Source organism: Malus domestica, chromosome 13, assembly GCF_042453785.1.
Source record: "Malus domestica chromosome 13, GDT2T_hap1".
Taxonomy (NCBI): Eukaryota; Viridiplantae; Streptophyta; class Magnoliopsida; order Rosales; family Rosaceae; genus Malus; species Malus domestica.
In genome coordinates, this window is record NC_091673.1 from 34,380,735 (window position 1) to 34,407,195 (window position 26,461).

Below are 26,461 nucleotides of genomic sequence, written 5' to 3' on the forward strand. Positions count from 1 at the left end.
ATAAATAAACATGTATGTAGTCACTGTCTTAGAGGAAAGATGTCTAGACAAGTTTTTGACTCTAGAACTGTGAGGTCTGTACAACCTTTTGAAAGAATAAGTAGCGAAGTATGGGGTCCATCTTCAGTTGTATCAATTGAAGGTTACAAGTACTATGTGAGCTTTATTGATGAATGTACAAAATTTACATGAATATTCCCATTAATATACAAGTCTCAAGTTCTGCACATGTTTGAGAAGTTTTATGCTTTTATTCAGAATCACTTTCAAGCTGTTCCTAAGTTTTTTCAATCAGATGGAGGTGGTGAATATATGAGTCTTGCTTTTAAGAGATTTCTGGAATCAAAAGGTGTTGTGCATTTGGTTTCCTGCCCATATACTCCCCAGCAAAATGGAACTGCAGAAAGGAAGCATAGACATATTTTAGAAACTGCAATAACCATGTTGTCCACAACTCACTTACCCCATAATTTTTGGTTCCATGCATGTATTCATGCGGTTTTTCTTATCAACAGAATGCCTTGTCAGTCATTAGGATTGCAGTCTCCATTTTTTAAGCTATTTGGAGTTCAACCAATGTTATCTTCCTTAAAAGTATTTGGGACATCTGTTTACCCCTATCTTAGACCATATAATTCCTCAAAGTTAGATGCTAAGAGAGATCAATGTGTATTTTTGGGATATTCACTGGGATACAAAGGGGTCATTTGTTATCATAGAGCTCTGAAAAAATTGTTGATATCCAGACATGTGATTCACGATGAACAAACCTTTCCTTTTCATCACAGTGAGATTAAGTTTCAGTCTTCAAAAGATACTGGGCACAGATTTGGCACATATCCAATTCTTGTTCCTTATGTTCTTCCTTCTATAAATAGTGACAACAGTTCATCGCAATCTGGACCAAGATCTCAGTCAGTTCATATAGTGGATCCAATGAGTTCTCATGATGATGTTATGTTAGATCAGTCAGTTCCAGTGGCTTCAAATTCATCCCAGGATTGTTCCACATCTCAGAATCAAGAAATGTCTTCCAATACTCAGCACCAGGTTGCTTCCCCTCACACTACTCCCCTCTCTACATCAACTTACAATTCTTTGTTGCCTATCCAGAGTTCAACCCAATTAGAGGTAACTCCTTTCCTCAATCCACATAATGATTCAAATTCAATTCTCTTATGCAAACTAGATTGAAATCTGGTGTTATTCAGAGACAAGACTATAGTGCTTACTTTGCTTATGACTCAATTACTACTATTGATTGTGATCATGCTCATAAAGATCTATCCTTTTGTGGTTATACTGCTCTTCTAAGTATTACTGAGTCTTCTGAACCCACATCTTACAAAGCTGTTGTTACTTGTGAAAATTGGAGAAATGCCATGGTTGAAGAGTTCACAGCTTTACAGAAACAAGGAACCTGGGAGTTGGTTCATCCACCTTTAAATAGAAATGTCATAGGCAGCAAGTGGGTTTATAAGGTGAAAAGAGATCAGTTTGGCAAAATGTCCTGGTATAAAGCTCGGTTAGTGGCTCAAGGGTTCAGTTAAGAACCAAGCCTGGATTATGAAGAAACATTTAGTCCTGTTGTGAGACACAGCACAGTTAGAATTGTTTTAGCTCTTGCAGCATCAAACAAATGGTCTCTAAGGCAGCTTGATGTGAAGAATGCATTTCTTCACGGCGATTTACAGGAAGAAGTATTCATGACACAACCACAGGGTTTTCAAGACCCTGAGCATCCAGAGTATGTGTGCAAACTGCTAAAGTCTCTATATGGTCTCAAACGGGCTCCTCAGGCCTGGAATTCAAAATTTACAACTTATTTGCCAACTTTGGGATTTCAGGTTTCAGAATCAGATCCAAGTTTATTCATTAAGGTTCATAATCCTGATGTGGTTATCCTTTTGCTCTATGTCGATGACATAATAATCACTGGGTCAAGTCATCCTTTGGTTCAACAAGTTATCACAGATCTAGGAGATGTCTTTGATATGAAGGACATGGGGCCACTTACATTTTTTTTTGGGATTGGAGATTACATATCGAAAGAATGGTGATTTGTTTATTTCCCAAAAAAAGTATGTCAAAGATCTGTTAAAGAAGGAAGGTATGGAGTCTTGTAAACCATGTCCAACTCCCTGCAAACCACATACACAACTTCTTAAAGATGAAGGTGTTCCATTGCCAGATCCTAAGTTGTTTCGAAGTTTGGTAGGAGCCTTGCAGTATTTGACATTTACACGTCCTGATATTGCGTTTGTTGTGAATTATGCATGTCAGTTTATGGCAACACCTACTGATGAACATTTTCAATTAGTCAAAAGGATACTTCGATACTTACAAGGAACAATGTCATATGGTCTCACATATTCCGACGCAGAACATATGAGAATCACTACATTCAGTGATGCAGATTGGGCATTTGACATTAATACAAGGCGATCAACCACTGGATATGTGGTGTTTTTAGGACAAAATCCCATTTCGTGGCAGTCTAAGAAACAAGGAGGTGTTTCCCGTAGCTCAACAGAAGCTGAATACAAAGCGCTTGTCAATACTGCTGCAGATATTGCTTGGGTGAGACTTATATTGAACGATTTGAAGGTCTATCTCCCTGATCCTCCTCTCTTATATTGTGATAATATATCCACCTTAGCCTTATGTTCAAATCCAGTATTTGATAGACGCATATTTATGCAACTTAGTTAACTAGTTTTCTTGCATTTACGTTATTAGTTCTTAGTTATTTTAGTACTTTAAGCCATTTTCGTGTGTTTGTAGGTCCAAAGGGCTAAGGTAGCAAGAAAGTGCATTTTGGTGCATTTTGGAGCAGTTTTGAGCTTGTAATGGATTACATATGATATGAGCAAGATGGATGGACGAATTTGAAGACAAAAGAGGCTAGGAACATGCTAAAAATCTGGTGAAACAAATACAAGTTGCAAGAAGGGATAAATTTCTAGAAGGATTGGCCAAAACTTCACTCAAAACCATGCATACCCCATAAAATTCATCAATGTCGTGGCCTTCCCTTTGTTTTACTTCCACCAGATTTTTTTAGTGATGATGCAATGCCTATCTCACTATGACATTTGAGTGGATGATGTAATGCTTAACTCACCATGACATTTGAGTGGATGATGCAATGCTTAACTCACCATGACATGTGAGTGGATGACTCAAAACCTACCCTCACCAACAATTCTCCACCTTGCCATGCCTTACCTACTTCATTCCACCAGATTTTTGCATTAAACATGTCCATCCTCTCCCTATAAATACCATGCAGCAACCTCATTGAATTCATCCAGAAATTAACCATTCTCCAAGCCTTTCCTTGCCTCTCCTACATATCTAAACCCCTTCCCATCCATTCCTCCAAATAACCAACCCTTCAACATCATTCCAACCTTGTTGTTGCGGCAAAGAGAAGGAGAAAAGTCCTTAGACGCACTTGCTATCCAACATGGATCGTTGGAACGTTTAGGTGCTTTCTTTCCTTTGTTTTTCAATGTTTAAATTTGTTTATCTTTGTTTTGTAATAATGAGGAACTAAACCCCCCTTGGCTAGGGGGGGATTCGAAACCATGTTAATGCTTGCAATATGATTTGATTACTTTTAACTGCGTTTCATAAGTTATGAATTCGATTTACTTATCTATTTGATTGATAACATGTTTATGTATGTTGATTAGGGATGCATACTTAGTTTGCATGCATAAATATGATGCAAGAGTATAAGGGAATTTCACCTAATCGTTATGAACTTATATTCATGAGTAGTAAAAGTCGCTAGTCACGATTGTGTTAAGTAAATCCTTGGCATAAGTTTCATGCAAATCATAGTAACGAGTGCCTCGTCAATGCTTATGTTTTTCATAGAACTTAATGATTCTTGCTTGTATCTCTATTATGCAATTCATGTAGGGAACTTGTAAGGAATGTTTTGGGTTGTCGTATGCAATCATCCAACCCAATAACTTATGGAAAAACTGAGGGTTAATTAGTGCAATTCACGGTTAATTTGGGGCGTTGAGAATTAATAAGTTATTGAAATGCAATTGGAAATCATTTTGTATGCAAGCAAGACATGTGTGGAGAAGAACCCCTTAGCTAGCCTTCCATTATCCATTCAACCCAAATTTGTTTAAAATCTATTTAAGTTTTTAGTTTATTCGTTTTTACTTTCAACTTCACCAAACTCAAATCCCCCTTTTACTTTCTTGTTTTAAAATCTTTTGTTTACATTTTTAACTTTGTTTTTATGTTTTTAAATTAGTTTTCAAGTGATTTAGCAATCCCTCCTAATCCCCGGCCTAGAACGATACCCTACTTACATCTATACTACAATTGTCAAAAAGAGGGTTTAATTTGTGTGCTTATATATTTCGCATCAAATTTTGGCGCCGTTGCCGGGGATTAGCAACTTTGCTAATCCCTTTATTGTTTCTTTTTATTTCTTTTTTTTGTGTGTTTTAATTTTAGTTTTAATTTTATTTGATTTTGTTTATTTTAGGTACTAGTTTATGACTCGTAGTTCTCAACCAGTTCGTGCACATATATCGGAGTTTGACAACAATTTTGAACGAACTTTGAGAAGGAAAAGGAAAGTACCAGAACCTAGTCCACCTAGTTCTAGTTCTGAATCCGAATTTGAAGAAAAGGAGGAGACAGAAAAAGACATGGAAGTGGACAATCGAACAATCAAAGAACTTTCAGCCTCGGGATTGGACAATGTTGCGCCTCTATGCATCCAATACCCCGCAGCAGCCCAAGGAAAGACAGAAGAATTTGAATTGAAGTCAAGCTTGTTACACCACATTCCGAAGTACCATGGGTTGTCCATGGAAGATCCTAACAAACACTTGAAAGAATTTGAGGTGGTGTGTTCGAGCATGACCCCCGTCAATGTCGATGGGAGTATTTTGAAGATGAAAGCCTTCCCTTTTTCTCTCTTGGAAAAGGCGAAGGATTGGTTGTACGAATTGGCGCCCGGAACCGTCACATCATGGGAAAGCATGAAACGGGCCTTCTTGGAGAAGTTTTTCCCAACTTCTCGAGTCATCCTCCTACGGAAAAGGATAAGTGGAATTCAACAAGAGGAAGGTGAATCTTTTCCTACTTATTATGAACGTTTTAAATCTCTTGTTGCTTCTTGTCCACAACATCAGATGAAGGAGGAACTTCTTTTGCAATACTTCTACGAGGGGCTACTACCTATCGAACGTCAAATGCTAGATGCCTCGGCGGGAGGAGCCTTGGTGGACAAGACCCCCACGGCAGCAAAGACTTTAATTTCCAACCGTGCGTTGAATGCTCAACAATACGAAGGCGTTGGACAAAGGAGTAACCCACGACCACATCAAGTCAATGAGGTAAGTGCCATAACCGAACTTCAAAATCAAATGGCTAACCTTACTACTTTGCTTTCTCAGGTAGTGGAAGGTCCAAAAGTGCAAAACGTGGCAGCTTGTGGCGTGTGTTCCATGCAAGGCCACCTTACGGACAAGTGCCCACAGTTGATAGAAAATGGAGGGTGGGAGACCCTCAATGCCGTGGGATTTGGCAACCAATACCAACCAAGGAATGACCCCTTTTCCAATACTTACAATCCCGGTTGGCGTGATCATCCAAATTTCAAATGGCGAGAACCCCAACAAGGCCAACAACAAAGCGGATTTAGGCAACAACCCCCGGGTTTCTATCAAAAGCCATTTGCACCAACTCAACCCCAAGCACAACCTGCCCAAAAATCAGGTTCGTCTATTGATAATGATCAAATTTTTAATTTACTAACTTCTATGGCGCAGGGAATGCAAAATAGGGACAAAAAGGTGGACGAGTTGGAGAAACAAGTAGGGCAAATTGCCGAGTTCATGGGGCAGTTTCGAGAGCAAGGCAGGTTGCCTAGCTCAACCATTGCAAATCCAAAAGGAGGCTTTGAATCTGCCAAGGCAATCATGTTAAGAAGCGGGAAACAAGTTGGAACAGCCCCACCACCATCCAAATCAGCCCCAAACAAGGTGGAGGAAGTGATAATTGAAGAGGAGGAACAAGGGTTGGCCACGGCAAGGAAAGAGGTTCCTTTGCAGCAAGTCTCCATGGCTCCTAAGCCATCCAATCTGCCAAATAAAGGTACAACCGTGTCCAATTCCATTCCTACTAATGATTTTCCTTTGAATGTCCCCTTTCCTAGTAGGTTCAAGCAAACAAAGAAAGAAGAAGCTGAAAAGGACATTCTAGAGACGTTCCGGAAAGTGCAAGTCAATATACCTCTCCTTGACGCAATTAAGCAAGTACCTAGGTACGCCAAGTTTTTGAAGGAACTATGTACAACAAGAAAGAGAATTTCAAACAAAGAGGTTGTCCAGGTAAGTGAGAATGTTTCCGCTGTTTTGCAAAGAAAATTACCTCCTAAATGCAAAGATCCGGGAAGTTTTACAATTCCATGTGTTATTGGCAATACTAAATTTGAACATGCTATGTTAGATCTAGGAGCCTCAATTAACGTCATGCCATACTCAATTTATGCATCAATGAACTTAGGAGAACTTAAAAACGATGGTGTTATAATTCAATTAGCCGATCGTTCTAATGCATATCCGAAAGGAGTTTTGGAGGATGTATTGGTGCAGGTGGATAACTTGATATTTCCAGCGGATTTCTACGTTTTAGAGATGGAGGACTCACCAAATGTCACCCAATTGCCAATTCTACTTGGGAGGCCATTCATGAAAACAGCACGCACCAAGATCGATGTGTTCAAAGGGACGTTGACAATGGAATTTGATGGGGAGATTATTAACTTTAACATTTCTGAAGCTATGAAATTTCCTAAAGATGATCATTCCTGTTTTTCTATTGATATATTGGATGAATTGGCGCAGGATTATCTTGATATGTTGGAAGACGACCCACTCGAAACGACAATTGCACAAGGATTTGGCACAAAACCCAACATGGCCGTACCAAATGATGAACATGCCGAGCTTGTGGCTGCCTTGGAATCATTGCCAAAACATCATGGTAAGCCGTCTAACCCAATTCCAATTCCCGTTTCCACTAATACGTTGTTACCTTCTGTGATTCAGGCCCCCGTTCTTGAGCTTAAACCGTTGCCGGATCATTTAAAGTATGCATTCTTGGGAGAGGAAGAGACGTTGCCCATCATTGTCTCTTCATCACTCACGGCATTAGAGGAAGAAAAGTTGATTCGGGTGTTGAAAGAGCACAAAACAGCCATCGGATGGACATTGGCCGATATTAAGGGAATTAGCCCTACAACGTGCATGCATCGCATCTTTCTAGAGGAGGGGGCTAAACCAACTCGAGAGGCTCAACGCCGACTCAACCCTCCAATGATGGAAGTCGTGAAAAAGGAGATTATAAAGCTTCTCGATTGTGGGGTGATTTATCCAATTTCAGATAGCCGTTGGGTCTCACCGGTTCAAGTGGTCCCAAAGAAGTCCGGAGTCACTGTGGTGAAGAATGCCGAGGACGAGCTTGTGCCAACCCGTATTCAAACAGGTTGGAGAGTATGCATTGACTATAGGAAGCTCAACAACACCACAAGGAAGGACCACTTTCCACTACCATTCATCGATCAAATGCTAGAAAGGTTAGCCGGTCATTCTTTTTATTGTTTTCTTGACGGTTATTCGGGATATAATCAAATTGTCATAGCTCCGGAAGACCAAGAAAAGACCACCTTCACGTGCCCATTTGGTACTTTTGCTTACCGCCGCATGCCATTCGGTTTATGCAATGCACCGGCCACGTTCCAACGATGCATGGTAAGTATTTTTTCAGATTTTATTGAGAAGATTATTGAGGTATTCATGGATGATTTTAGTGTCTTTGGCGATTCGTTTGATGGTTGCTTGGAAAATCTCACATTAATCTTAAAACGATGCATGGAAACTAACCTCGTTTTAAATTGGGAAAAGTGTCACTTTATGGTAAAACAAGGCATAGTTTTAGGGCATATTATCTCTGAAAACGGCATTGAGGTGGATAAATCCAAAATAGATCTAGTACGTCACTTACCCTCTCCGACTTCGGTTAGAGAGGTTCGTTCGTTTCTTGGTCATGCAGGATTTTATCGTAGGTTTATCAAAGATTTTTCGAAGATAGCACAACCTCTTTGCCGTCTCCTACAAAAAGAAGTGGCGTTTGAATTCACCAAGGAGTGCACGGCATCATTCAATCAACTCAAGGAGTTGTTAACCACGGCACCCATCATTGTTCCACCAGATTGGAGCCTACCTTTCGAGCTTATGTGCGATGCATCCGACTACGCTTTAGGGGCTGTTTTGGGACAAAGGAAGGACAAAAAGCCACACGTCATTTACTATGCCTCACGGACGTTGAATGATGCACAATTGAACTATTCCACTACAGAAAAAGAACTTCTTGCCGTTGTTTTTGCTTTAGATAAGTTTAGATCATATCTAATTGGTACTAAAGTAATTGTTTTCACTGACCATGCAGCATTAAAGTACTTGCTCACCAAAAAGGAGGCCAAGCCACGGTTAATTCGGTGGATGTTGCTACTTCAAGAGTTCGACATAGAGATTCGTGACAAGAAGGGAAGTGAGAACGTAGTGGCTGACCACTTGAGCCGAATGGTGCATAATGAGGAGGCTTTGCCGATTTTGGAGACATTCCCCGATGAACAATTGATGTCCATAAAGGTTAGTGAGCCTTGGTATGCTGATTTGGTGAACTTTTTGGTGACAAAACGAATTCCAAGCACTTACACTAGGCACCAACGTGATAAACTTAGGCATGATGCACGGTTTTATGTGTGGGATGATCCATATTTGTGGAAATTTTGCCCGGATCAAATTGTTCGTCGTTGTGTGCATGATTCTGAATGTCGTTCAATTTTAAGTTTTTGTCACACATATGCATGTGGTGGGCACTTTGGCACACAAAGAACTGCCCTTAAGGTATTACAATGTGGATTTTATTGGCCTAGTATTTTTAAGGATGCTAGAACTTTTTGCTTAACATGTGATAAATGCCAACGAATGGGTAACATTGGTGCTAGGGACCAAATGCCGCAGGTTTCTATCCTAAATGTTGAAATTTTCGATGTTTGGGGTATTGATTTTATGGGTCCCTTTCCTTCTTCATATGGTTTTATATATATTTTGCTTGCGGTTGATTATGTGTCAAAGTGGGTGGAAGCAAAGGCCACCCGGACTAATGATTCTAAAGTGGTTGCAGATTTTATTAGAACTAACATTTTTGCAAGGTTTGGCATGCCACGAGTGATCATTAGTGATGGAGGGTCACACTTTTGCAACCGGACCATTGAGGCGTTATTGAGGAAATACAATGTCAATCATAAGGTTTCTACGCCTTATCATCCTCAAACTAATGGCCAAGTCGAGGTTTCCAACCGTGAGATCAAGCAAATCCTAGAGAAGACCGTTGGGCCAACGAGGAAGGATTGGAGTTTACGGTTAGATGATGCACTTTGGGCGTATCGTACGGCGTACAAGACACCCATTGGAATGTCCCCTTTTCAACTTGTCTATGGCAAACCGTGCCATCTCCCCGTTGAGTTGGAGCACAAAGCTCATTGGGCCGTCAAGAAGTTTAACATGAACCTCGATGAAGCGGGGAGTCACCGGAAGTTCCAATTGAATGAGCTTGATGAGATACGGCACGAGGCATACGAGAACGCAAGCATTTACAAGGAAAAGACCAAGGCGTTCCATGATAAGATGATTAGGGGCAAAACGTTCGCAATTGGGCAGAAAGTGCTATTGTTCAATTCCCGTTTACGTTTGTTTCCCGGTAAGTTACGTTCCAAGTGGATTGGACCTTTTGTTATTACTAATGTTTTTGTTCATGGTGCAGTCCAAATCCAAAGCTTGAAAACGGGACACGAATTCAAGGTGAACGGGCATCGTTTGAAGCCGTACTACGAGAACTTTGAGGAGCATACCGTGGATGACATTCCCTTGCATGCCGTGGACTCCATTGAGGAGTGAATGGGTTCTTCGTCCGGCTGTACGACGTTAAAGCAAGCGCTACTTGGGAGGCAACCCATGCATGCAACAAAGGAAGACCTAGAGAGCACTCCAAATTCCAGATTTGCGTTCCTAAACCCTTCCCTTTGTTGTTGTTTTCATTTATGCCATGTTAAATTGCTTAGTTGCTGTTTTGTTTGTTTGTTTGTTATTTGTGTTAGTATATGCTTGAAACATTGAGGACAATGTTTGATTTAAGTGTGGGGGGGTAACCAAAGTGTTTTGATGCAAATTCGTAGGGTTTTCTCACTCATAATTTCTAATGTTGTTTTTCACTGTTTTTAGGCTGTTTTGGTGAGTTTTAGTGTGTGCTGACTTATAACTCCGAAAATCACATAAAAATTTGAAAAATTGCTTTGCAAAACCCAAAAAGAGTTGTTTTTTGTGTGTTTGTTTGTGTCTTAGGGTACCTTCCAACACAATGATGAGGATTTGGTTTGTAATTTCATGGCTGTTAAAGAGAGTGATTAACATGGATGAAAGTTTGATTTACTCTTTGTTTATGCTTGGTTGTGGTTATAACTTATGAATTTACATGCAATCTTAAAGGAAAAATCAGTTTTTGTAACATGCTTGAAGGAAAGAACTCAAACTAACGCTACAACCTTGTGAGACTTGAGCCTAAACGTTTATTTGGAGAGTTAATAATCTGTGATTTATTGTTTTCTAAGTCGTTGCATGATCTCATTATTCTTTGCTTGGTTACTACTTAGAAGGCGTTTCATCATTTAGTTCCAAATGCTAGAACTCATACCCATTTCATTCAAAACATGTCATTGATTTGCATAACACATATTCAAGATAAAGTTGTGTAGTGACCACCACCATAACCAAAAAGCCGTGAATCCCCTATGTCATTATGTTTTGTACGTTTTAATCCCGTTGAGCTTTGTGAGCCTTTTCTTTGTAACCCACATTACCCTCACCTAGCTTAGATTAGGACCATCCATTAACCTTGTTCTTAAAGCGTAGTAAAGCATGATTCAAATTGAATTCCTTTGTGGCAGAAAACAAGTGTGGGGGAAGTGTTTTTCATAAGGAATTATGTGCCATAGGCACGGGTAAAAAGAAAGAAAAAAGAAAAGAAAAATGTGAAAAGAATGCGAAAAGAGTTGAAAAGAAGTGAAAAAGAGTTCTAAAGTGTTGTTTGATGAAGAAGGGGTCCAAAACAATGAATTCGACCCTAAGGAGTTGTTTAAATCTTCCCCTTGTGTTTTAAAGCTAATTTCTGCAATCTAAGTAAATTCTAAATCTCAATTTCATTACTTTGCTTACTTTCACTTTAAGAACGTTTGTTTTCCTTATCCTTTCTTTGTTAGCCAATACCCCAAGCCCCGTTACAACCCTTGACTTCTATCTTGAGTGTTATGTGTTTCAATTTGTGGAGATTGAACTTGGTATGAGCATATGGTCACTGGTTCTCGCATCTAAGTAGTAGCATTCCATTCATGAGATCATATCTCAACATGCTTATTAACTCTAGAAATTGTGTTCTTTGTTATACATATATGTGAGCATTCGTTTCTATATCTACATCAATTCTCTCACATATAACTAGTATAGGGTGTGTAGTTAGAAAATCTGAGTGAAAATAGAGTGCGTATCTTGTAAGGATTGAGGGAATTCTCTAAGGCATGTTACTACATTCAAAACATTGTTTTAATTGGTTAATTGTGAATTAGTAAGTAGTGACTATGATTAAGTATGTGCTTAAGTGTTAAATTGACTCAATTCTGTGGGAATGATAATCTTTAACATGTCATGTGCATTGGAAATCCCTAAGGCAAATGTTGGAAGGTTAGGTTATGTTTTATTTGTTTTATTTTGCTCGAGGACTAGCAATAGCTCAGTGTGGGGGAATTTGATAGACGCATATTTATGCGACTTAGTTAACTAGTTTTCTTGCATTTACGTTATTAGTTCTTAGTTATTTTAGTACTTTAAGCCATTTTCGTGTGTTTGTAGGTCCAAAGGGCTAAGGTAGCAAGAAAGTGCATTTTGGTGCATTTTGGAGCAGTTTTGAGCTTGTAATGGATTACATATGATATGAGCAAGATGGATGGACGAATTTGAAGACAAAAGAGGCTAGGAACATGCTAAAAATCTGGTGAAACAAATACAAGTTGCAAGAAGGGATAAATTTCTAGAAGGATTGGCCAAAACTTCACTCAAAACCATGCATACCCCATAAAATTCATCAATGCCGTGGCCTTCCCTTTGTTTTACTTCCACCAGATTTTTTTAGTGATGATGCAATGCCTATCTCACTATGACATTTGAGTGGATGATGTAATGCTTAACTCACCATGACATTTGAGTGGATGATGCAATGCTTAACTCACCATGACATGTGAGTGGATGACTCAAAACCTACCCTCACCAACAATTCTCCACCTTGCCATGCCTTACCTACTTCATTCCACCAGATTTTTGCATTAAACATGTCCATCCTCTCCCTATAAATACCATGCAGCAACCTCATTGAATTCATCCAGAAATTAACCATTCTCCAAGCCTTTCCTTGCCTCTCCTACATATCTAAACCCATTCCCATCCATTCCTCCAAATAACCAACCCTTCAACATCATTCCAACCTTGTTGTTGCGGCAAAGAGAAGGAGAAAAGTCCTTAGATGCACTTGCTATCCAACATGGATCGTTGGAACGTTTAGGTGCTTTCTTTCCTTTGTTTTTCAATGTTTAAATTTGTTTATCTTTGTTTTGTAATAATGAGGAACTAAACCCCCCTTGGCTAGGGGGGGATTCGAAACCATGTTAATGCTTGCAATATGATTTGATTACTTTTAACTGCGTTTCATAAGTTATGAATTCGATTTACTTATCTATTTGATTGATAACATGTTTATGTATGTTGATTAGGGATGCATACTTAGTTTGCATGCATAAATATGATGCAAGAGTATAAGGGAATTTCACCTAATCGTTATGAACTTATATTCATGAGTAGTAAAAGTCGCTAGTCACGATTGTGTTAAGTAAATCCTTGGCATAAGTTTCATGCAAATCATAGTAACGAGTGCCTCGTCAATGCTTATGTTTTTCATAGAACTTAATGATTCTTGCTTGTATCTCTATTATGCAATTCATGTAGGGAACTTGTAGGGAATGTTTTGGGTTGTCGTATGCAATCATCCAACCCAATAACTTATGGAAAAACTGAGGGTTAATTAGTGCAATTCACGGTTAATTTGGGGCATTGAGAATTAATAAGTTATTGAAATGCAATTGGAAATCATTTTGTATGCAAGCAAGACATGTGTGGAGAAGAACCCCTTAGCTAGCCTTCCATTATCCATTCAACCCAAATTTGTTTAAAATCTATTTAAGTTTTTAGTTTATTCGTTTTTACTTTCAACTTCACCAAACTCAAATCCCCCTTTTACTTTCTTGTTTTAAAATCTTTTGTTTACATTTTTAACTTTGTTTTTATGTTTTTAAATTAGTTTTCAAGTGATTTAGCAATCCCTCCTAATCCCCGGCCTAGAACGATACCCTACTTACATCTATACTACAATTGTCAAAAAGAGGGTTTAATTTGTGTGCTTATATATTTCGCATCAGTATTTCATACTCGGATTAAACATTTGGACACTGACTTCCACTTTGTTCGTGAACGAGTTCAAAAAGGAAACTTGCAGGTTGACTATATTTCTACAGAAGCCCAGATTGCTGATGTGTTGAGGAAGGGATTACATGGTCCAACCTTTCTTCATCACTGTTGCAATCTCAAGCTGGGATTCCCCAGTTGAGATTAAGGGGGGGTATTAACCATAAGAATGCCAGGTGGCATAATCTTTGCTATGACATGTGTAATGATCCTATGGTCTTGATGGTTATAGTTAGTTACAAGTATCCTTGGTGGCCAAGTATTCTAGTCACTATATATAGTGAGCTAAGTCATTTTCCAATGTAATAAAAACTGCAATTGATGTAATAACAAAGTCTTCTTTTCTTTTCTTTGACCTTTCGCATTCCTCCCATCTTTTCATTTCTGTATGTTAAGAAAAATTTGGTTTTTGGTTAAAGTTCCCAAAAAATAAATAAATCTTCTTTGCTGAGCATTATAACTACCCTTAGTGGTCACTGTTATATAAACACCCCTCGTATCTTACATGTATTTATCTAAATTATGTGGAACATATTGTTCTAAACAATTTAATTAAACTCAAATATGTTGGTGCCTCCTTATTGATTAAACATTGGATACTTTTCCTTAGGCAATATTAATCATATTTACATTTTCCATAGGGACATGTACATATCACCTAGCTAGCATATAAATTTCGGAAACTTCACATAAAATTTAGAGCTTTGTATAATACAAATGATGTCACAGGGGTTGACAAATTAGGATGCGAAGGTGGACTCACATAACATAATATCAAATCAAATGTATTTCAATAATCCAACAAATTGGGACATAAAATATTGATTAACCTTGACAAATGCCTGTAAACTATAAATTATTGAAGCTGTTGTTATCTGAGAGTCCTCCATGCACTTTATGTAAAGTAACGCGTTAAGACGCTACAAATGGAAGCAGTTGCTGAGCTCATTAGACTCAGGTCTCTCTGCCCCATTCTTCAAAGTCATCAACATTTGTCAAAACTGTTCTTGTTTTTGTTTTGTTTTTTTTTTTTTTTTTTTTTTCATTTCAAATTTGACAACAAAAAACCTAACAAGTTTTTCAATTAGTAGACTTTTCAGCACCCAACGTATTTTTTGGATATCCACCCTATTTGGTATCGAGGAGTTTTTGCGTATTGTCTTGTAGGCCAACCTTACACTCGTTAGGGTTAGGTTCAACAATATTTGCTCTCTACTTTTACAAAGGGTGAACCAAGAAGAATCGAAGTTAGGATCTTAACCAACTGAGGTACAAACTTCTGACCTTTTTGCTCTTATATTTTGGCTATTACATAAGTCTTTTCTAGTCTTCTCTGGTTGGCAGAAACAAGAAAGAAAAAAAAAAGGATATGGGGATTCCGAGAATTGAACTCGGGACCTTTCGCTCCCTAAGCGAGCATCCTACCACTGGACTAAATCCCCTGTGATATCTGTATGTAGTGCAAAAAGTTTAAAATAGATAGGATGTGGTCCTCCATTTTTGGCAATTAGCTATCACCTCTGCAGTGAGCTATAATCCAAAACTTATCAGCACAAACCAGAGGTAGCAGTTCATTTCGTTACTGAGTTACTGTAATGCCAGTTACTCACTACATTGTTGTCTGATTTTTTAACTTGTGTTATTAACCGTTGAGATTTCTGCATCCTAGCTCTTGCTGTTGTACTGGTTTCGTAACAGATGTTAACAAACATGCATGCGCATGCACTTGCATGAAGTTAACTACGTGCGAACTTTGACTTTGAAAACAGAAGGTCATTGGCGTGTATTAGGTACATGGCGACAGTTGATGGTGTCACAGAATTTGACCTCAAAGATTTTGTACGTAAGAGAGAAAAGAGAAAAGAGAGTTGGTAATGCCAAGCCAATTTGATCCATAACTTAGACTTGATGATATATATAGTAGTTTAATCATTAGCCAGAACCGATATCAATGTCATTTCTTAAACACGCATATAAGCAAAATTTTAATAGTCCAAAGTCAACCAGGTTCTTAATTATTATTTCAATTTTACTCATGAACCAAACTTGGGTGGCTATTGGTAATTGGTAGGGACAGTGTATGTATGTATGCTCTCTTAGTTTATCTCCTACAAAAATTTATGTATGCATGTTTTGCATTGCGCGGTAAAGGTTGTAGTCTTGTAGATATCTTTTAGAACTTAGATTGGAGGCTTAAATATCTGTCGGGAAACTTGGTGGTGAATTGCAAATATGTATAGCAAGTACCAAACACAATGATAACACCTATGATGACTCTTTTGCAATCAAGATAGTGTCGCAGTGGCGTTACTCGCCTAGTAAATGTTTGTCACCTTTTCAAATTTGAAATACATTATGCGCCCAGTAAATGCTTCGAAATACATTATGCACCGAGTAAATTCTTGGCAATTAGCAGCAGTTAGCTACAATCCAATAGGTTTACAAGCAGAAATTAATTTCGTGTACCAACTCCGTTATGTGTACAATAATTCCAATCAATCAACAAAAACCATGGAATTGTGGTCGGAGCTAATGCAGAACCAAAGTGGAATCAGTTTCAATCCTAGTGTTTCCAGTCATCAACCCACTCCACACGAACTGCCTCAATAAAAGCTAAAATTTCCACTACCACCGAACTCACAAATTTAGAACAAGCAGCAAAAGCGCTAAGGACTTGGCCCTCATTGGTACGGAAAATCCCTCCAAAACCCGCACGCCCATTAGAACAAGAACCATCTATATTCACATTAATCCACCCCAACTGCCGAGGATGCCACTGAACAGGAATAAATGAAGGGGCCGAAGCCAAGAGCGGCGAAATACCTAGCAACGCAAAAATTAGGCAAAGAAGGTTGCGCCGTCTAGAAACACATGAACATTGAAGACGATTCCCGAAAAATGATCCATAAACTAAAGCATACTCCAAATAAGCCCGACAACCCTTGAAACGAGCCTGATTACGAAGGAACCAAATGCCCCAATTGAAAGTACAAAGTAACATGGTCCAAAGCTTACGAGTTGAACCACTGATGTGATAAGCTGTAGACGATCCACTTGGAAAAGCATATGACTCATCCATGCTGACGATTTGCAATTGACTTTGCCAACAGTACTAAAAGAAACGTAAACAAAAGAATAGAACGCCCAAGTTTATTCATATTTTCCATCAGAATTTCACAATGAGTTCCAAACATTTTCCGATCAACCTAGATTCCCGTCGCTGTACCGGGTACAAATCCGATCAATATCCAAGTAATTTTGTACATCTGTGTTTTATTTCTAGGTAGAATAAATACTAAGGTAAGACTTAACACTGTAAAGAGGTTCTCACAGATAATCATATGCTTTTTACATTCGTAGAGCCAAAGCAAAAGTCGGACATATAAACAGATGTCCCTAGCTGTAATATCAATCTTGCATACTAAGCAGAGGCCCCGAAAACGAATAACAAGAGCGGTTCAACTGTGTAAAACATGGTAATGTCTATACACATCCTTCGGAAGCGACCTTGGTTCAGCTTTGATAGCAGTACCACCATTCTGATCTCAACCAAAATAACTTCAACCTGTACCAAAGAGCCATAAGTAACTCCATTACTACGGAGAGTGACAAGAGTAAAAGTATACAAGATGAAAAAAATAAGTAAATAGATGGACTCACGTTTTGATCGTGCCATCATGGCTCCGCTCCGTGTATGATGAAAGCCCTTTCCGGGTAAAAGCCACTGCAAAGCGCATATCCAGCACTTCTCAAAGAAAATTACCATTTCAAGGCAGTATATATTAGGTTGCTTAAATATGAACCAAGGCATAATAATAATACACTATTAGCCTTAATATAATTTGGAAACCAGTGCTGGCCTTAAACTGCAAAATCTATGCTTAAAATTTATTTTACTCTTCGGCTAAGTTGTGGCTAACATACAATGCAAGTGAATCAACTGCATCCAGACGAATTATTTCACATTCATTGCAGCAGCCATATTCCTTAGCTTCTGAGAGATTTCAGAAAACGATGGCCTCTGTGAAGGCTCAGGAGCCCAACAACTTTCCATCAAAGACTTCCATTCTGGATCGCACCACGGGGGAATTTGAGGACGCAGAGTGTTGTTCACTATACCTCCTGCAAGCAAAACAAAAGAACAGATTGCAGATCAGAACTATACTGTAGTATCCTTGACTGGTATCATTCAATTGTGGATGTTGTATGGGCATTTAATACCTAGAAAATGGGCTCGTTAAAAAGCATGCAAACAATTCATGTAAAATCCAAGCATGCCAACCCAACAGGTATGTGTAAGAGATGACTGCCGTAGGTGCTCAGTCATGGACTGACACAGGGATAAGACAGCACCGGTACTTCCAATGAAAGGTGACTGTTGCCGAATAATGCAAAATTACTAATACAAAAGGAAAAGGATACTTTCTTTTTCTTCCTAGCAAATATCTACAAGTTACCAATTCCTAAGAGAATCAAAACGATGAGAAAAATACAGTGGACAATTCGAACAAAACATGAAATTTACAATTCGAATTGCAAAGCAGATAGTTGACAAGTAAGGTTAAAGTGTCAAATCAGCAGAAAATATGTTATAATTGCCAAACGTAAGAAAATAGTCTTAAAGCTAGGGGGTTTCTTTAAGAACATGCTCAAGTTCTACTATTTTCACATAAGCAACGACTGAAAAGAAAACAGACAGCAAGCAACTTTGTTTTGTCAATTGTCCAGCACAAGTATATATAAAGTGAAGTTAGATCTTACATGGATTTTACATGACAGAACCAGACAATTTCAGCTAGAAATGGAATTGAAATGCGATTGCATATAATCTCGCATCAAATACATAATGTACACATCCGCGATTACAAGTACATTCGCAGAGATTGGTGTTGTATTACTAAATCAATAATGAGAATGACCCAGAGATAACATTTTGAACAAAAATGGAAGGAATATATGCCTACAAAATATTGGTTCTTACCAATTATAGAAGCACAATGCATATCTCTATATGGCTCATCTCCCGTAAGCAGTTCCCACATAACAATTCCAAATGAGTAAACATCAATCTACAAAATTGAAAATAACACGAGACTGAGAGTTAAAGGCTGAGAAACTAGTGATACTTCTAAAAGAGTTATCACTCACGAGAGACATAAACTTCAATATATGTTCCAAGGCTAAATTCACTATTACCTTCTCTGTTACCATGTTACTTTTCCCGCTAAGAAGCTCAGGTGCCATCCAGGGCAAAGTTCCACGAACACCTCCAGACACTAAAGTCTGTTGTTTTACTTTGGATAATCCCAAATCACCAATCTAAAGAAACGTACACACATCAATATGAGTCCCAAAAAGAAAGCACACTAAGATAAAGTGAGCTGGAAAGTAAGAATGGAAAGGACGTAACAGAATTTGATATTTAAATCATCCAACCTTGCATACAGGCCGTTGTGGATCTCTCATATTTACTAATAGATTTTCACACTTTAAATCAAAATGCACAATATTTTTTCCATGCAGATACTCCATCCCAAATGCAGCATCCATAGCTATGATCAATCTTTTACGACGATCAATTGTTCTGATCAATGGCATAAATAGATTCATCACATACTAGCAAAGAATAAGAGAGCCCTAAAATAGAAACTGAGAAGAAAACAATAGTGCAAATTAGAAATATTCCTTCCCAGACAACTAACTAATTACCGGTCTTTTTTCTGCAAAAACTGTTTCAAAGAACCATTAACCATGAATTCGGTCACAGTTGCTAAAGATCCATCAGGGCCATCTCGCACAATACCATACATTGAAACAACATTTGGGTGATGCAATGAACTCAGTATTAAAGCCTCCTTCCAGAAATCCGCAATCTGAGAAGACAAGAAAGAAAAAGTCAGTACCACACCCATAGATGAAAATATGAAGAACATACCATTTCAGGAAGAATAATGTCTTCCTCTCGACAACATCATTTCAATTACTTCAGTTCAAAAAGTAAACATAATAATATTACAGACTAAATCTCCAAAACGTGAATTATATTAAATGAATGGTGTAATTACAGCATCAGCTAGCGCACAGTCACTACTTCCATAGCAGAAATTTGCAAGAAACAAGATCACATAAAATGCCAGAACAAACAATACGTTGGGCAGCACAAATGGGACAAACAAGAAGGTGCTATATAATAGGTTATAAGAAACTGTAATATTCTAGAAAGGAAGATTGCTCGGTTGTTACCAAACGTTCTCTTTCTGATGGTCTCCCAGCAAAACAACTGGACTTTATTCTCTTTATTGCTACATCAGACCCCTTCCACTTCCCATGAAACACAGCCCCGTAAGTCCCAGAACCTAATTCTCGGATCTCCTCAAGATCATCATTCCTTATTGTCTGTCAAAAAAATTTACAATCATACAGGTAAAAGAAAACCGCATGAAAGACCAAGAAACATAGTATAGGAAATATGAATGTAGGATTTAACAATGACACAAAGATGACTGCGAAAAGAAACCTGCAATCCCTTGGCAATAGCTTCTGCCTCGGCCCTTGTTGGCTCAATTTTGGAATTGTTTAGATTATCACTATCAGAATCCAATTCCCTGTCTCCAGGAGTGTTCTACAAAACAACACCACATTAAGAAGACAAAAAAAAATAATACACATAATCTAATCTCATTTATAGCATTTCATATAGTTCTCACCGGTTGTTCCAAATTTTTTGCAGCTGCTTCTTTGTCTATTGAACTACTCTTCTCAGGGTCGGTACTTTCTTCAGCATTGGTTTTCACCTCCTCAGCCCCCTCTAGAGCAGCTTTTTTAACAGAAGCAATCAATTCCGGTATGAAACTCAAATTGTTAACAGAAAGCTTCGAAAGTTCACAAGTAGACTGATCCTCGTCACTTGTTTTGCCAACATTACCACTTTCTTCTGCAAGCTTAGCAAAATTCGAATTTATTGACTCAAGAGATACCACACCACCATTTTTATCACAATGATTGTTTGGATTTATAACCTCTGTTTCAGGGTTCTCCACGTTGTCCACAAGATTCACCTCATTTACTCCAGGTGAACTCTTTTCCTCAAACCTTACAACGGAGTTGGGGTCCAAAGGAATAGCACAATTTATCATATCAGGTGTAGGTTGAACGCGGTCTGGAGGATATGCTTGATGATTTTCTTGACAGAGTGGGTTTGGGTTCAACTTCACAGCGTGCCCATAAGAACAGTCCGGAGGAACAGCTTTTCCTTCCAAACCTAACATTTCCTGCGAGGTGTCAACCCAAATATTTTGATTGTCTAATCCAATGGAAAACACTGGACTATCTTCACGTCTGAGATATCCCACATTAACAGAACCATTCACTTGTGGAGCAGAAATGGATGCTTCGTAAGGGGGCGCAGCATGCATTGGGCTCTGAACATTTCTCCATACTGCCGGTCCAGTTGCATGTCCATGAGACCCCCGATAAATATTATCTCCTCCATAGGGATAAGGAAAATTTCCATAACGAACACCATACTCTTCTACAGGAGCAATGTGTACATGGGGTGGAGCAGCCACAGATCGTTCATGAAACACTTCATTTCCCATTTCAGGTCCAGCTGGGTGATGAACATAATTGGAAGTGACGTGATGGTCATCCACAGTATTAGGACCAAGAGGCAAATTTATGTGACCATCTACAATGTAAGGATCATTCAATTTCCCAGCTCCAGAAGCATGTGGTCGTGCTTCCTCAGTCCGGCAATTCAAATGAAGATGTGGAGTCCAGCCTCTTTCATGATTTGGAGTCTCACTAAAATGATGAGGACCAGTATTCTGTTCACTTACGTATATTTCATGGTGCAACTTTGCATCTGGATTCATCACGAAAGTCTCTCTATTTGGCGTACACTTGCCGCTTGGATTAGCAACATGCTGAAATCCATTTGCCACGATTGGTTGCTCAAAATGTGGTTGGTTTCTCTGGAAAGTCATCTGGCAGTGTTCACAAATACTGTTTCCTTCGACGGCATTGTTTCCATGAAAAATGTTACCTGGAAATCCTGACCTTTCACCACCTATTGCTCCACTTGGAAGCCATACAACATTCTCAGAATACTGTGGTTGGTGTTCATATGGAGGCTGGTGATTCAATGGCTGTCGTGCATATTCTTCAGGCATTCTATCTAAACATTTATCGGGTACATCTGGAAATGGCATACAGTACCGTGCAGAGGAAGGAGAGGAAGGAAACTCAGCCATTGGTCTTGGATCAAGGTGCGCATGGTGCCTGGGAGAATAGTATGCAGGACTCCAAGGAGCTTCCATTTCATTATACCTCTGACTAATTGGTTGATGATGTTGCCCCGATCCTGCATGAGGTATCTTGAGCTGATGCAAGTTGTATTGAGCCATGGATATATCACAATTTCTCTGACTGTGAAGGCCACCCTCAAGACTCATTGGACTAAAAAATTGTTCTGCTATATGGAGGTCATCAACCGGATTAGTAAGAGGGGACTCGGGATATTGCTTCCTAAATTCGGAGCTATCATTTAAATTATTGAGAGCATCGACATACCTCCTCTCATTATCCCTTTCATCACCCTCATAGTGCGATGAGCTGTCTTGGTCGGGATGCGAAAACAAAAAAATCCTGAGCCTAGTGAAACCATCGCCAGATCCCAACTTATCATACTCTTCCATCATGTTAGTCACATCATCATTGTTCACAACTGAGACAAGAGCATCAAGGTCCTCATCGGGTTGCTGATACTTGAGCACTGCTGCACCTTCATAAAGCTCCCTCATCTTGTTAATCAACTCATCAAACTTGATATCTCGTGGAACACTCACAATTCGCGTCTCTCCTCCCACATAACGGAGCTTCCCATCTTGTGGGCGGGGCAATATACTCCCCGAAAAACTACACAGAAACTTAACACGCGGGTTTTCCTCATTCGAATTGGGGGACGAAGCAGCGGTGGAATTAGAACCAAAGTGCGGGGTAGCCGAAGGGCTATCCATCAAGTACACAGCCTGATGATCAATTGGGTTTTCGGAGTCGGAGTCGGAGTCGCTCAAGCAGGCAATTCCTTTGTTACACATAGTATTGATCACACCATATAATTTCCTTCGAGCCGACAATCACAAGCATGTTCATCAACTCCACTAAGATCCTCCATTTATGACAACTCTATCAAAACCACAGAGAACCATAATATCCCCGAACACCAATCCCAACGACGATTGAAACAATTTCACCAAAACCAAATCAAAAGAACCGAATTTCAGCCAACAACCAATCAAAATAACACAACGTAAACCCCAAAAGTTGCAAACTTTGTCGAATTTAGATCCGAATTCAACACAACCCAAATAACCAAATCAAAGAATAATCAAATAGGTACCTGGAAAATGGGGAAACCGGGCAAAATCCAGATGCCAAAACCCAATCGCAAAATGGAACCTTTGGGTTTGGGTTGCAGACAGACGCGTCTTCAGCCCTCTATGCCTTGAGTTGCGAGCCGGCGGCGATGGAGCAGAAGAGCAAAGAGAGTTGCGGAGGCGTGGGAAAGTGAGAGTGAAATTCTATGTGCGAATTGGGTGAGGAGGACGGAGGAGAAGGCGATGACGATGGGGAGGAAAGGGGAGGAGATGAAGGGGAAGGGGAAGGGGAAGGGGAAGGGGAAGAGGAAGGACCGCCATAGGCGTGGAGTGGTGGCTTGGTTCGCTTGGCTTTGGGTCGCGTGATTCCAAAGATTCGATGCCTGATTGCCAGGTAGTATGCCACGTGGCACTACCTGCTATTCGCGTTCTCTGCTAGCATCTTATTTATCTCCTCAGGAATTTTGGGATATGCCTTCTTCCTTCTCAGCCTTCCATCACGTGAGATTTTTCCCTTTCACATCATAAACAAAAAAGTATTTTTCAATTCCTTTATTCCGGTTGTTTTTTCATATGAGTTAACGATATATTTATTTTAAGAATATATTAGTTGCAAACCCATTATTTTGAAAATTCGAATTTAAGACGTTTTAAATTAAATTTACAAATCAAATGATGTACTTGTTAATTATTGAATTATTATTTAAGAGCATCACCAATAGAAATCCCTATTTCGGGACTCCCACCACCATTTTTGAGTACTTATTTAAGGATTTAAAGGAAATCTTTGTGTCCCTAAATGAATTTTGAGTGATAATTTGATTAGGTCCATATTTTTTTGCTTATTTTAATCTTTTTTTAATTAATTAAAGGAAAAATTAGTATTCGGTCCCTAGTTACTAATGTTCATTGACTGACACCTTATTAGTTTTTAGATTTTGATCCAAGTCTCTAGCATTAATGTAATAATGAATTTACATGTCAGTTACATAATTTTTTTAAAATAAAAATTAATAATTGATTTAGAATTTTAATACTCTCACCTCTATTAAACTCCTAACTAATTTTCAATTCAAAACATTTCCAAAATAAATAAATAAATTAGAATAAGTTTGTACCCATTAGCTTTTTTAAAAAATGTTTTCGATTTTTTAATCTTATATGTACCTGTTCATGTAATTTTTTCAAATTCTTAATCTTAAAATGTACTCATTCTTAAATATACCAATTTGTTATATGTAAAATATACCTTTTTTATATATATAAAATCTATTCAATTTTTTTTCTAATCCATTTTTAAACTTATATGGGTATATTTTTTTTTTGTTTAATTTGAGAATGTATCCATGTCAAGTTTAATTGAAGAAATTTACTATATTATTAAGCCTAATATCTTTTTCTTTTCTTTTTTTCCTTTTTTGTGTGATTTTGAAGAATGTACCCATGTTTTGGTACAATAATTTTTTGGTTAATTTTGATGAATGTACCCACGTTTATATATATACACACACTAATATAATTTATATTTTAATATTTTTAATCCCACAAATTATGATTTTTTTTATTTAAAATCTCATTATTATCTATACTATTATTAACAGAAGAGGCCTTGTCAACCTTTTCTCAAAATGATAATCATATCCCCAATTTTTCTATTTTACTCTTACTTTTGATACACAATATTTATATAAGGAAGACAAATGATACACAATATTTTACTCTTACTTTTGATACACAATATTTATATAATCATATAATATAATTTATATTTTAATATTTTTAATCTCACAAATTATGATTTTTTTATTTAAAATCTCATTATTATCTATACTATTATTAACAGAAGAGGCCTTGTCAACCTTTTCTTAAAATGATAATCATATCCCCAATTTTTCTATTTTACTCTTACTTTTGATACACAATATTTATATAAGGAAGACAAAACAGTAGTTGTGTCACAGCTCGTCCCGAATTACTATTATCAGTGATGTAAAATGACGATTTTAACCTTGGACGTTGAACTTTGTAGTGTGTGTGTGACATACTTTGGGGACTTGGATGTTATTTTGTGGTTGATTGGTGACCCACGTGGAACATACACACACTATCCCTCTCTCTCTTCTCTCCCGTACTCTCTCACCCTTGGACTCACTCTCTCTTCTTCCCTCACGTACGGGCGACACCCAAAACCCTTTCAAACTTCACGGATCGACTTCAAAGAGGTAAGATTCTTGTTCCTTGTAAGCTTCTCAGTTCATTGCTACCATTTTTGAGAATGGAAAGCTTAAAAAACCTAAGAAACCCTAACCCCGACTTTGTGCACTGTTCATGCACACATAATTTTGAAGGTTTTAAGGAATTTGGAGATTATAGGTAGCTTAAGGAGGTCCTCACGAGGCTAGGAGTGGTTCGTTGGAAGAATTTGGACGTCGGAATAGCGAGAATGGCGAGTTGCAGGTTTTGCCGGAATATCGGGGAGTTTTCCAGCGAATCCCGTGAGTTTTAGGACTTGAAAAAGGTATGGTTTTGTTCGTCTTGATGAGATCTTCAAAATGGTTTAAATTTCATGAATTTTGGATGAAAATCGACAGAGATATAAGGTTTAGAAAATTACCCAGTTTCCGGCGCTGGCGACGGTCACCAGAGGTTAGAGGTTAGGAATGACGGAATATTCCGTCAACTTTGATGGAATATTCCAACGGCGTTAGTTAACTTTAACGGATTCCGTTACCATTTAACGGAATATTCCTAACGGCGTCACTGTTGCCGTGGGTGTGCCAGGCACATGCCCGCACGTGGGCAGTGCATCTGGTCGTGCCTTGGCCGATGCGTGGCGACGCATGAGTGGTCGAAAATTTAAAAAAAAAATATGGGGATGTTTGTGGAGTTGTGCAGATCACATTGATATATTCAAACACCCCATTTGAGCATTGTATGAGAAGTTATTAGCTAGTTTTGTCTATGTGTTTTAAATAACGTTTTTATAGTTAATTCACTTATAGGTGAGACTTATCCCGAGGACCAGCGTGTTCAAGGACAACTCGAGGGCTACGACCCTTCGACATACTAGTGAGTGGGCTTTTGGTTTTCAGTATATATTTATATACTTGATATTTTGCCAGAAAATATGTTTAAATGAGAGTATGCCTTGAATGCCATGCATATAAATTTATAATTCGTATATGAATTGGTATATGATGCATTATATATATAATTGTGGTGTTGTGGACGCTCAGGTAAGCTCAAGTGAGTTATGTTTGGTTATGTGAATTATCGATGATGTGATATGTGATTGAATAACGTTGAGCTCATAAAACTGCACCTAGGGTGATTGTGATTTAGCTAGAGATATGGCACAGGCCTATTTATAATGTCACCTCTCGCACCATATGCTCATATTGGATCCAATTT

The 26,461-nt window shown here is 38.4% G+C and overlaps 3 protein-coding genes, 1 long non-coding RNA gene and 1 other non-coding gene across 7 annotated transcripts; 3 read left to right on the forward strand and 2 right to left on the reverse strand.

Annotated features, from left to right (window-relative positions):
- Positions 1 to 2,112: 2,112 nt before the first annotated feature.
- On the forward strand, positions 2,113 to 2,712 carry LOC139190951 (secreted RxLR effector protein 161-like). Its single transcript, XM_070811444.1, has one exon. It carries the CDS (start codon positions 2,113 to 2,115, stop codon positions 2,710 to 2,712), a length of 600 nt encoding a protein of 199 aa, XP_070667545.1.
- Positions 2,713 to 3,351: 639 nt separating this feature from the next.
- Positions 3,352 to 11,155, forward strand: LOC139190573 (uncharacterized). The gene is made up of 2 exons (XM_070810938.1): positions 3,352 to 3,490; positions 4,520 to 11,155. The coding sequence occupies exon 2, from the start codon at positions 4,530 to 4,532 to the stop codon at positions 10,005 to 10,007; it is 5,478 nt and encodes a 1,825-aa protein (XP_070667039.1). The 5' UTR covers positions 3,352 to 3,490; positions 4,520 to 4,529; the 3' UTR covers positions 10,008 to 11,155.
- Positions 11,156 to 12,535: 1,380 nt separating this feature from the next.
- LOC139190574 (uncharacterized) lies at positions 12,536 to 14,028 on the forward strand. The gene is made up of 2 exons (XR_011574878.1): positions 12,536 to 12,717; positions 13,694 to 14,028. It is a non-coding gene; the product is annotated as an uncharacterized lncRNA (long non-coding RNA).
- A 1,015-nt stretch (positions 14,029 to 15,043) lies between these two features.
- Positions 15,044 to 15,115, reverse strand: TRNAP-AGG (transfer RNA proline (anticodon AGG)). Its single transcript has one exon. It is a non-coding gene; the product is annotated as a tRNA-Pro (tRNA).
- Positions 15,116 to 16,806: 1,691 nt separating this feature from the next.
- On the reverse strand, positions 16,807 to 23,546 carry LOC103404098 (uncharacterized). Of its 3 annotated transcripts, none has more exons than XM_008342956.4 (11): positions 23,074 to 23,546; positions 20,381 to 22,859; positions 20,191 to 20,295; positions 19,917 to 20,069; positions 19,383 to 19,546; positions 19,110 to 19,257; positions 18,870 to 18,992; positions 18,655 to 18,742; positions 17,598 to 17,795; positions 17,334 to 17,397; positions 16,807 to 17,238 (listed from the first exon to the last, which is right to left on the reverse strand). In XM_008342956.4, the coding sequence occupies exons 2-9, from the start codon at positions 22,769 to 22,771 to the stop codon at positions 17,629 to 17,631; spliced, it is 3,339 nt and encodes a 1,112-aa protein (XP_008341178.1). In that variant the 5' UTR covers positions 22,772 to 22,859; positions 23,074 to 23,546; the 3' UTR covers positions 16,807 to 17,238; positions 17,334 to 17,397; positions 17,598 to 17,628. The 3 variants fall into 3 exon arrangements, with proteins under 3 accessions (XP_008341178.1, XP_008341177.1, XP_008341176.1); XM_008342955.4 differs by having other exon boundaries at positions 17,334 to 17,418; XM_008342954.4 differs by having other exon boundaries at positions 17,334 to 17,795.
- Positions 23,547 to 26,461: the final 2,915 nt, after the last annotated feature.

Coding starts and splice junctions, on each gene's coding strand:
- LOC139190951 (XM_070811444.1), top strand. CDS start 2,113: ATGGAGTCTTGTAAACCATGTCCAACTCCCTGCAAACCACATACACAA.
- LOC139190573 (XM_070810938.1), top strand. CDS start 4,530: ATGACTCGTAGTTCTCAACCAGTTCGTGCACATATATCGGAGTTTGAC.
- LOC103404098 (XM_008342956.4), bottom strand. CDS start 22,771: ATGTGTAACAAAGGAATTGCCTGCTTGAGCGACTCCGACTCCGACTCC. Junction 20,296..20,380: donor CAAAAAATTTGGAACAACCG/GTGAGAACTATA, acceptor GTTGTTTTGTAG/AACACTCCTGGAGACAGGGA. Junction 18,743..18,869: donor GTAACATGGTAACAGAGAAG/GTAATAGTGAAT, acceptor TCAATTTTGTAG/ATTGATGTTTACTCATTTGG.